The sequence below is a fragment of the Tyto alba genome, unplaced genomic scaffold, assembly GCF_018691265.1.
Source record: "Tyto alba isolate M040663 unplaced genomic scaffold, T.alba_DEE_v4.0 Super-Scaffold_27, whole genome shotgun sequence".
Lineage (NCBI taxonomy): Eukaryota > Metazoa > Chordata > Aves > Strigiformes > Tytonidae > Tyto > Tyto alba.
This window is the reverse complement of record NW_024881301.1, coordinates 3,300,621-3,312,788: the sequence shown is the minus strand read 5'-3', so window position 1 is coordinate 3,312,788 and position 12,168 is coordinate 3,300,621. Positions and strand designations below refer to the sequence as shown.

The following is a 12,168-nucleotide window of genomic DNA, read 5'->3' as shown; positions in this document are numbered from 1 at the left end:
GGCATGAAATTATTTGCAATTGCATGCCTTGCATATTATTCCTTTCCAATACACGTAGCAAATTTAATGTAGGTTGGGCTGGAGGGGGGGTTGGGGGGGAGGGGGGGTGTTGCCCTGTGATACTCAGCAGTCCCTTCCAGCTGCATCTGCCAATGACAGAACCCTATCCAGCACTGCTGAAATCAGGAATTTTGCCACTGCTTTGAAAGGCAGCAGGATTTAAAATTACAATGCATACCACTTATTTTCTTCCCCTTGACAATATGACCAGTGCATTCTGGGTAGGAAGCTAAGTTTCCCAATACTAGTACATAATTTGATCTCTTGACAATAATCCACATGCAGCTAAACGGTGCCTGCATAACATTTTGTGCCTCAGTGGTTAAAGCATATCATTTGGAACCACAAAAGCAAACCAAAGACCAACTCAGAAGTAAAATAATCATTAGGTGGGGAAATGATGAAAATGAACAAGGTCTGAAATGCAAACTAGCATGTGCTTATCCAAGGACATTACAGTCATCTTAGTGATCATTCTGAACAGATAAAAAAAAGATAAAGTGCAGAAATCACTCTGATCTGTATTAAGTACCAAATCACAAAGAGATGTCTGAATACAAAAAGTTATTGTTAATAAAACTTCTGTAGTGTAAGAGTCATTGAGCTTTTTGCAAATTAAAATTATTTTTGCCTCTTGTGGCTTTGGGGATTCCAATTTCTATTTGTTTGCTTCACGTTAAGTGAACTATCTGCTTCCCTTTGCTCTTTTCCATTATATAAGACTCCATAAACCTCCCATCCTGAAGTGAAAATCACTTTGAGATGGAAGTTTTCAGGCTGTATGTAAGTATACAGCAGACCACGGACATGGCCCCATCCTTCTGCACTGCTGCCACTTGTGGTCAGCATGGATGAAGTGCCCTTTCCTTCCCATCCTCTAGAGCAAACTATTCTCTGTGAAACCCAAGAGGAAGAGAACTCCCAATGCTTTCTCCTCCACCTCTAACAGGGAGGTATAGTTGGTGTGCTCTTCCTGTGGACCGAATAGCTCTGGCAAGGACTCCATTTCCCTGAAACAAAACCACTTCTTCATGCTCCCTCTGAATTTGCAGCTTTCTGCCACAGAAGCACTGCCTCAGCAGAGCATTATTCAGTGTCCACTGGGAGATATTTTCGCATATCTCCTTTTTCTGTAACCAATATTGTCCAAATCTGCCCTTGATACAAAAACAGACAATATAAATAACAGAATAAAGATAGCATTTAAGAACCCTACAATTTGTTTCTTCCTTCCTCCTGGCAGCTGCAGTACACATTGATCAGGAAAGAGAACAACAACATACATACATACGGGGACATGAATATATATCCTTCTTTCCTGCTTTCTGAAGGGCAATACAGGAAATAACTGCTCAGTGTCAAGATTTAGAAGCTGTGAGCTAGTGGCACAGCTGAAACACAGATTCTCTATCCTCAGAATATGAAGGTTTAAAGGTCTTTTCCCCCTCACTGCTGAAAGCCAGATACAGTGATCCTGCAGTGGAGGTCCATCCCCCCCACTGCAGTTCAGTTTTTTAATTAGTTTCTTCTAACACAGTTTTACAATTACCCGTAATTTGTCCACCAGTAATTTCCTTCCTTCTTAATCAAAACACAAACTCCTTCTGGTCTGCAACAGCCAGATATTTTTTTAACTGCTTGAAGAGTGTTTCTTTAGGTCAGCTCCCTTGTTACATGCAGAGAAACGGCACCAGAAATTGTACGGAGGTAGATCTTTAACATCTCCTTACAAACCTCAGTTCCTTTAAAAACGAACATTTAGGAATTAGATATAAATGGAAGGAAACACAGTAGTGGTGATTTCCAAGTGGCAGTACATGTGCACTTTTATTAATATTCAGACGTATTGCATTAGCACAGAACCTGTATCCAGTCTGCAACTGGCGCTTGTATCAAGCTGCTCTATTCAGGTTGCTGCTATGACAACTATCCAGAGGCAAATGTCAGGTCAGCTCCCAGCGTATGTGTCTAGGCCATAATTGCTTTGTCAGAAACCTAATAGCCACCTACTCCTACTCCTCTAACAGCTAAAAGCAATATTGTTAAAATTACTACATGTTGCAATAATCTTAACACCCTATTCATATGCTGCTAAAGCACTGAAAACTTTAGATTTGCCTTCCTTTTATCCCCCAAACTAGAATGAGGGTAAAGAATGTATTTAAAGTGCCTATTTGCAAATTTATGTTCATTTATGTTTCAGTGTAAACCTGGGATCATTAAACTTTTTCTTCCTTGGGAGTTAGATATTATCTTTCACTCCATCATAATGATTATTGATATTTAATTCGCCTCGTTACAAAACACAGCATGGAAAAAAATTATAGCTGTCATTTTGATGAGAGGTTTCTTAAAAAATGCATTCAATGTTTATCATAAAGAACTGCTTCATAGCATCATAGTGCATGGTAGTCTGTGCACAGTGCGTGGACTTGCTCTTATCAACTTCAAAAGCTCAAATAATCAAAGATTTTGTCAGAGTTTAGCTTTTATTATTAAAGAAATTGATAGCTTCCACAAGACTCATAAATATAACCAGCACACTTATCCAAATCTTATTTATCTTGATTTTACATCGTATCTTTTAACCTTATGATTAAACACCCCCCCATTTAACATTTATCCTGAGCGAACTTTTTTAAGATGCCTAGCAGAGAGTGAAATAATTGAAACAGAGATCAAGATGTAAGAAATATCCTTGCAATGGTAAAGTTGTCTTGCATCCATCTCCAAATATGATCTCATGTAAAGAATTAAAGTAAGTCTGCATGTAACTGGTTTGTTCAGTGAAAGGGAAATTGTCTCCCATGCACACATGGAGACGTACACATATCCTAATAGCTTCATTATATTACCTCCCATTTGCCTTGTAGATAGCAATAAAGAACAGTTGAATTAAATCAAACTAAATAAATCACCAATTTTACAAGAAAAGTAGTATTCTGATATCTGTTCAGTGGAGGTATGGCGACAACACCTTTGTCAGGTTATAAAGTCTGACTTATTTTCGCCTAGTTTCTGGAATGAAAGGAAAACATACTCTTTAAATTCACATTTAAAAAAAATGAAAATGCAGAAAACCTTTTTCTTATCATGTATGTTCTATAAAACATTGACTGACAAGCACTCTGTGAAGAGCCTAATTTAAAAGGCAGCAGCTCTGCCTGAGAAATATCTCTATTAGGATTGGAGATACATAAGATAACTTTCATTTTCTTCTGATCTTAAGCTCTCTTTGGGCTCAACTTGTTATTTGCTATGTAGCTACAAAATCATCATACATTACATGTCTGATCACTTGGGGCATCAGGATGAAAGAAGTGTATATAGCTCTCTTCTTTGGCTGACCAAAAAACTCTGCATGCTATGGTAGTCCTTCCATGATGTTACTTACTGAAATGGAGGTCAAATTGCTAAAATAACATGGACTGAATCCAGGAGAGAATCCAGTCCACTGGCTTCACAGTCATATGTGACCACTATTCTCCTACCTACAAATATAACAATGAATTCTCAAAGGTCCAGATTCCTAACTGGTACAAATCAACATGGTGCAAATGAAGCTACCATCAATTTTCTAAATGATCTAGCTAACTATACATGACATTTCCACAAAAAGGTTCATACACTTCTACAGACATAGTATTCTGTGATTCAGTTCTTTTCCTGCTTTCCCATATTCATCCTCCCTCTTTGCTCCCAGGTGCTGACATTTTGTCTTGATCTCCAAAAACTTCTTATTTCAATTAAAAGAAAAATGCTCATTCATGAATTTTGCAACATGACAGCATGCAAAAAGAATCAATTCTAAACAATAAAACAATGAAACAAAAGGTAGCTGATATAAAACACACTTGTGTCCAAACAAAGGTGAGGGCAATTTTTTCCTAGTATCATTCTTATTTGTTTTTCCAAAGGAAGATTGCACCTTTTGATTTTCTTTAGAAAAAGTAAAGGGGAAGATCCTCTCTCATACTGATGTATATAAACTATTTCCTCTTAGAACTTCCCTTGAAGATTTTCCATTGGTCTTTTTGATTTCAGACAGAACAGTAACAAGACTAATCCACCTCCACCTTCCACAGAGTACCACAGCCCAACACTGCTCCAGGCTGGTTTATGATGAGGTTTTATAAAAACTACACCAGGCACATACCTGTCTGGAAGAAGCAGAGACTGATGACGGTTAAGCTTGTAAAACAAAACTGCCATTTCTGTGATCGACAACAAGTAGAGCCACAGAGCTGTGGCTTCTTCAGCATCAGCCCACAAAACAGGCATCCCAACCTCTGTTCACTGCCCAGGACAGTGACGACAGGATGACTTTTTGCAGATTTTTCTACTTATTTGTCCTGGGTTTGAGTGAGTGGTGGCCGACCAGGCTCAAACCACACCATTATTTAACCATTCTTCTTTTGCCCAATCAAGACACAATTTGGCTTGTAAAGTGAAGGACACAACAAAATAAGTCATCCTGTTCAAACTATGTAATGAATGCATGTAAAAAGGGCTGTATTTTAGCTCTACTTAATTTGTTTCATGACTCTTGTTGATAGTAGTCCAGAACCTCAATTTCAATGCAACTGCTTCATACTGAATATTGCTAGAGATGTAATTATCCCCAGAGAGCATCCCAAGATATCACTCAGAAGCACTGGAAATCTTAAGGATTCTGATAACACCTCTGCTATCTCCAACTGAAGCAAGTCATAGAAAGTCGGTCCAATTATTGTTTCTACATTTTTTGTCAACTGTGATGAAAGAAGTCATCAAAATTCAAGACTGGAGTTACCCTTTTTCAGTATCAAGACTCAGCAGAGATGATTTGGAGAGTAGCACAAAAGCTCTGCATTGCCTCTGCACCCACTGCCTGATCTGGACTGGGAAAGATCAACCAAATATAACCCAGTGTCATGAACATTACACCGTTTGGCAGTAGTATCAGTAAACGTACACAATTTCAATATGCAAATCTATAAAATTTGTGCAAAGAATAAGTTATTTTTACTACCAGGCAGAATTAAAAAGTGGGAGTGACAGAACTCTTCAGTCGGGTAATAGGTACCAAATATATAACTTCTTGGCACTTAAGCTACTGGCCAACCAACAGAGCTTGATCTCAAGATAATGAAAATGCACTGAAGCTAAGGAGAGCACTTGAGTAACATCTAACATGGTCAGACAGCCAAAGCATTATAGTCCAAGCTACCATGACCTAGTAAACAAATTTATGTTTCTTATAGAGAAGTTTCAGAAACTGACTGTTTTTATTGTCATGGTTTCAAAAACTATGGGAAGTTACTGGTTTCCTGACAGATAAGACCACATTGATTTTCCCATTATGAAATAAATTTATTGCCATGAAAAGAACAATTTTGAAAATAAGTAATTGATGCCAGTGAGACCAGTTTTCATTAACTTAGTTTTAAAATTAGAATTTTGCAGGGAGAAATTTTCAGCCTTGAGTTAGGAAATACAAAGCTTACATAAGTGGAATTTAAGGCATACTGGTAGAAGGGTGGCTTCTTTCTGCTTTAAACTTAACAAGACTTAATATCCCTAGATCAGGGCTATATTAAGCACTGCAGCTATCAGAAATACTTCTAGACAGTCATTCAAAAGTTGCAGTATTTCTGTGTGTGCAGACGCACACATACTTTGGAGATGTTTCTTCTGAAGAGATAACACATTTGTGCACAGGATTATAGGTATATAAAGACAACCCTTCATGTTTAATACTTGTGAAAGAAACAGCTAATGCTCATGAGCATGGCCAATACTATCTATTCAAAAGAAAAAATTAGCTTTCAGAAGATTCCATAGTTTTGACTTTTAAGCTGGTTCTTTTTGCTGAGCAATAATTGAGATGTTTTTTCACCAAACCACTTTTAAAATTAACACTCTAGGCAAAAACATACTTAGCTTAGAAATTCATACTATTTTACTGAAGTACAGACTTCCATTAGGGACGTACATGCAACATGCTCAGAAATTCCTGCTCAGGGACTGTGTTGTGCCAGGGAGAGAAGGAGAAATGGAGAAAAAGAGGAATACGCATAAACAAGACAAGAAAAGGAGTTCAGGAAAACTTCAGCTGCTGAAGTTTTGTCTTAGCTTCAGGATCAGGCATAACACACATTGTGTTCTTAATACATTCACATTTTATGGGTAATATTCTGAAAAAAGGTGATGGTGGGGATGCAAATTACCTCTCACTTTGAGGCAGATCGCCCCTCTGGAGAATAAAACGCAGGCCTTCACTGTGCTGCGTGCAAGAATAAAGCAGCTTTAATGCAAGGCTTCCAGTCAGCTCTGAGGGGAAGTGCTGAATGAGTGCTCTTACCAGATACTCTTAACAATCTACTTTTCAGGACTGTCTAATGTTTCACCCCCATTGGTCTCTTGATCTAATTTATGAAGTGGCAATTTTAATTATTCAAATTTTATTTCCCCTTTCATCCTCCCAAATTTCCACTGAAGGGTCCTCAGTGGTCTGAGTCCACCCATTGGTATAATGACCAATTTTGGAAATATATGTTTAAAAAGGAAATGTAGAGGCATGTTAACAAGAAAACAGTTACTTTTTTTTTTTTTTTTAGAGCTATGGAACAGTAAAAACAACACGTTGAACTGAACTTTTTCAATCTCACTCTGTTCAAGAAAAAAATCCAATGAAAATATTTCATTTTGGATAAATGTAAGAATAGTGAAGGAAATTTAAAAGTAAGTCAAAGATAAAAATAGGGAGAGGAGAGGGATAGAACTCTTCTACCTTTAAGGCACTTTCCCTGGATGTGAGGATACAGGTCCACTTTCCATCTTGGCACAAGCACATAAATACCCCACTCAGAAATATTCTGGAATGCTTTATTCTCAGTCTACTTTGTTAATGTCACATACTTGGCATAAATTATTAAATTTCAATGGAACTAGAGCTAGAACCAAGGTTTTCTACTCTAAAGACTTAAGTATTGCACCCTGCAGGGTAAATTTCTCTCTATAATTTTTATGAAGATACCTATCACACAGTCTCATACTTTTTCCAGCCAAAACTATTCAGCAAATCTATCCTGAATTTACAAATAGTTTTGCAAGCACCAAAGCTACATCAACCCAGCTAATCTACTGCTTGCTGAATCAAACGGCTGGTGCTATGTGCAACCGTCTCCACAGTGTTCCCAGAACTCACTGCCAAAAACAGGGCAGAGCTGAGGGAAGCAGAATCCAAAACCTGTTCTTCATAGGCAGCTTTGCTACTTTAACATCCCAGTTATAATTAAGGTGATCAGTTTGGAGCCATTCTGCCTACAGATTTTTAATTCTGTAATTGAAAGTAAAGAAATACCTCTCCCCTCAACAATAACTGTTACCAAATCCTTCTGTGATAGTAATAACACAAATAAAAGAAAAAAAAATAATCATATTAATATGCTTTTTGAGTTCTGTCTAGATTTTCAAAACTGTTTTTGTTTCAACAGGTCTCTGGCTTCCTGGAGAGTATTATGGGATTCTTATTTAAATCACTTGAAAACTCTGCCTCACCCTGGCACCCTGGCTGGACCACAGAATTGAGCCACTAGTTTTGTGCAATGAAAGTAAATGATGTTTGCACAAGTCTTTTCTAGTAGCTTTATTTATTTATTTGTTATTGAAAAATAAGAGAATAAATGATAGAATATAAAACTTGCAGAATCTGAATGAGCAGTACTTCTAAACTAAGCCATATGTAACATTACAGTGCTTTGGCATTCCATGTGATTTGAAAAGCTTAAGGCAAATGTACCACAATAATGGAAATACTAGCAAAAAATAAAACAGCAAAAAGAAACAGCAATATCCACTCTCAGATCCTAAACTATCAATGTTTTGGGGATAGTAGTAGGAATCCCTTATTCAGTTAGGGCATGACCTGAAAGAACTCAATGGGCTATGTATAAAAGGAAAATGTTATTTTAAAAAATGTTCTTCTCTACAAAAATAGTTCATCTACCACAACATAGGCACATTTTGAAACAACTGAGTTATCACCAAGATTTGACATTGTGATAATCGTGAAGAGAAATAAAGCATAATTTGTAATAAGAATAATAGACATTCACTGTATCTGTGGAGCAACTAAATAATCAAAGGCTGGAATGAGCTACCAGGTTGATTTTAAAACATGTTTTGGAAGAAAACATATAACTCTCAACAAATTATAAATAATGGAATCCTAACATGAACTATAATAGGTGAACAATCACACAAGAAAAAATAAATATTGATATAAGCTTTAAAAACTCACTAACAAGTTAATTGACAGCATTTTGCTCTATATCACAATAACTTTTCTGTTTTAGGCAAATAGGTACTTTTAGAAACTTACACTATTGTACCTTACATTTACAGATGCATACACATTTTGAAAGAGAATATGTGCTCAGATAAACACACTGACTCATGGACACATGCACCATTTCTGTTATTTATGTAAATTATATACTGTATGCTCCATTCCTTTTAATTCTAGTATTCAGATTACACACTATGCCCTCAAAATCTACAGCCATTATAAAGCAAATATATAGCTTTATCCAGCTATTTATAAATATATTAGACACTCTCATACAGCTTATGTAAATATAGACAAAGACATGCTTGTGTATTGATATAAAGAACTACAGCTTTTGTATTTTAATTATTCTTGCTAGCAAGAAATATATAAGGGATTGCCCCACCCTTCTGCATGGCATCCTATGTAAATGAGTCCAGTGCATTTATAAATATGGATGTGGTAGACCCCCAAACAACACAGTACCTGCTGTCTATCCAACCGCATCCTTTTTGCAGCATTTCTGCTTTCACTCTCACAGGCGGAAGCCAGGATACTCTCTGCAACTGCTGAAGTAAGGTGTGAGGGAATAGGTCGTGACTATGAGAGAAAAAAGAAACACAGAAATTATTTCTAGCATAATCCGCGATATCCTTTTTCAAAGCACACAATACGATCACCTAGGCAGGAAAGTCCACTCATTGAAATGCAGTTTATACCAACAAAACAGGGAAATGGAACTTGTAAAGATGAAAAATGAAACTAGTTAGATGTTAAAGCTGCAGCTGATCCATAGATCCATGAGAAGCCCTTTCCCCCCAGAGCTCTATTGTCCAGTGTGTTTAGTCTGGCTCATTAAGCTGTACTTTGAACAGACAGTGGCATATTCTCTGCGTTCCAGCAGCACCCTGGCTGTCTGATTCTTGTTAAGAAAACTGAAAGGCTTTTTATCCTGTACAGCATGTGACAGAGATGAGTAGTGTTTTTTTTATAGTCAGAAAAAAAAAAAAAGAAAAACAAAACAAAAACCCCCAAGTGATAGGGTTGAAGCATCACTCAAAACATAATAGATTGTCAGAACATTTCAGAGCAGTCTCAATCTGTAGTATATGAATATTTGCATTCGTTGCTGCAACATGACTGATGTGATTAAAATGATTTAAAAAAAATGTGTTTTTCTTTTGATAACACCAGCCTTCCAACACTGTAGATATTTTGTGGTTTAACTAGATATGGTTCATTTTCTCAATTCAAAACCTCTCATTACTAATTTCATAGCACTTATATGGTTTAGGTTAAAGGTGCAATGAATCCATGCAAAACAAGGAAATGCTAAAATCCTTTTAGCTTCATTGTTGGTTATGAACTCCAGTATGATCTTCCCTATCATTTCATTAAGACTATTTACACACCTTTTTTTCCTAATTACATACAAAAAAAACTTTCTGAAAGATGAAGCTCACAATAAAACTAATCTTCTTCATTAATATACAAAGATATATCTGAACTACTAAGAAAATAAAGAAAATAGGGATAATAGCACACATACTGATACACATATAAGCCCATTCCAGAGACTGCAATTTATTGAACCAGGTTATAAACTTCCATAAATTTTCAAAGCTTCATTGAACTCAAAAGTACTATGTAAATTTATACCTACTGAGCAACTAGCCAAGTGTGTGAGATTTTTGGGCTGGTTTTTTGTTTGCTGTTGGGTTGGGGTTTTTTTTGTTTGTTTGGTTGGTTGGTTTTTTTTGTGGGGTTTTTTTCTGAAGACATTTACCTTCTAACTCCCAAAAGCATAAATATGAACCTGCTATGAAATGTCACTAAGTTTTGGAAGTAAGTCTTCAAGTATTCCCATTCAGTTCTTAGACAACCTTAGAACAGACTCATATTGGCTCAACTGATTTTATGGTTTTCATAACATTCCAGAAACTGAGGAGCCAACCATTACCAATATTACATTTTTACCTTTAAAAATTAAAGTCCATTTATTGACTTTGGATGTGCTCTGCAGAATGCCAATTTTTAATCTAACACTGTACTTTCTCTAATGCATGGGACTACAGTCTGTCTGAGATCAGAAGCCAAATTAGCTTTTAGAAGTAGACAGGGATTTACGGGTCTCCCTCACTAGAGCAATAGGTTTATTTCTCCCCACTCATACATGCACAAGCTCTCTGGCATCAGTGTAACAGCTGTGTAAGAAAGACAATGAGAGGCTGCAATACTACGATGAAACATATTTAGATTGATTTGACAGAACCAACTATTGAACTTGTTTCCAATTTTGAAAATAAATCAGTCTAAGTGATGAGGGATGCTGATGCTAAACCCTGATATCATTACGGAATTTAACATTACAGTGCAAGCAGACACGTTCCTCAGAGCTCCAGAGGAAAGAGTAAGTATATTAGAAGGTGACATATGAGCCAAAAAATTAATGTTCTAACCAAAAAGTAAAATGAAACCAGTTTCCCCAGCTGATTTGTTTATGGGAGAGAATAAGTTTATTGAAGTGTTTTATAAAATAAAAAACAAAGAGATACCATAAAAATCAAGCAGTCGTTCTTTGTATGTCGGGCTCCTAACTATGTGATACTCCCTAGTGCTCTCCTGCATGTCAGCTTTTTCCTCAGGTATCATAAGACCAGTTCGTTTCCAAAATGAAATCTGCCACAACTCTCTTATAATAGCTTATTAAGATCTAACACAATGCATTAAAATCCCCAACATATTTATAACAGCATGCAAAACCTAATTGGCACTTTTTCATAGAAAACATCCAAAATACTTTACAAGACAAGGTATGCATTATCTTCAAATGAGATTTTTTTACTCAGTGTAATGCGGTGAGATGTATGACACAGAACTGTCCTACACTGCACAGTTACAGAGGATTCAGAAACCTTTCCACAAAGTATTTTTAAATTTAGACTGAAGTACAGTACTGCACTCTATTGGATGCACTTTTATAATTGTTAGTTAGCACAAAGTAGTGAAATATCCACAACCAGACTGGCATTTTAATGCTTGTAGCACTGAGTTTCAGTCTGGGTTTTGATATATTTTGCTCAGTCTTTCAGTGTTGTGACAAACACTCAATTGTAACACCTACTAAGGAATTCAAAGTAACTAGAAATAATTTCTTGTATGGCAGAAGAGGCTTTTTCAAACGTTCACTTTTTTAAGTTTTTAGCTTTAAAGTATAGTTAATTGAAACATTGCATGTTGCACCTTGATTATGACAGCACCTAAATATATCCATATATAATCTTAACATATCCATATTCTCGTCTAAATGTTAAGCAAGTGACACACTCCAATCAACCACCGTTCTGCTGCTGCTGTTGCTGTGCCAAGCAGGGTTAGTGGAAATTTTAAATGACTTATGTGAACAACAGAAAGAATATCCATCTGACTTTATCCACCTAAAACTCAAGTGTTTTGTCTAAACTAGTCATCTAGCTGGTATCTCCAGCTGCCTTATGAGACAGCTGGGAATGAACCTCTCTGGACTGGTTCATCTAAGCGCTTCACTGATAGCTGAGGAAGCCCAAGTTGCCTAATTTCTCTAGCAAACTTAGGTAAGATTACCTCTATCCCAAATTCATCTGGTGTTTCAGAGTGGCAGAGAACCCCAGGAATCATCATGCTGAACCAACTCCTTCTGAGTTAGGTGGGGATTGGATCGAACACTCCAACAGCAAACAGTTTACTAGCAAAACTCCAGAGGACTAGGAAAAACTGAGTCTGATTTAACATTATCTCCTGTTCGTCCTAAACCAATA

At 36.6% G+C, this 12,168-nt stretch overlaps 1 protein-coding gene across 5 annotated transcripts in view; it reads right to left on the bottom strand.

Moving 5' to 3' along the window:
• The window catches only part of NOL4 (nucleolar protein 4), a 195,212-nt gene that overhangs the window by 27,575 nt on the left and 155,469 nt on the right, over positions 1 to 12,168 (bottom strand). For all 5 annotated transcript variants that reach the window (XM_033001097.2, XM_033001100.2, XM_033001098.2 and 2 more), the window contains one exon: positions 8,858 to 8,971. In XM_033001097.2, the coding sequence (XP_032856988.1) occupies positions 8,858 to 8,971 (114 nt within the window). The remainder of the gene's footprint in view (positions 1 to 8,857; positions 8,972 to 12,168) is intronic.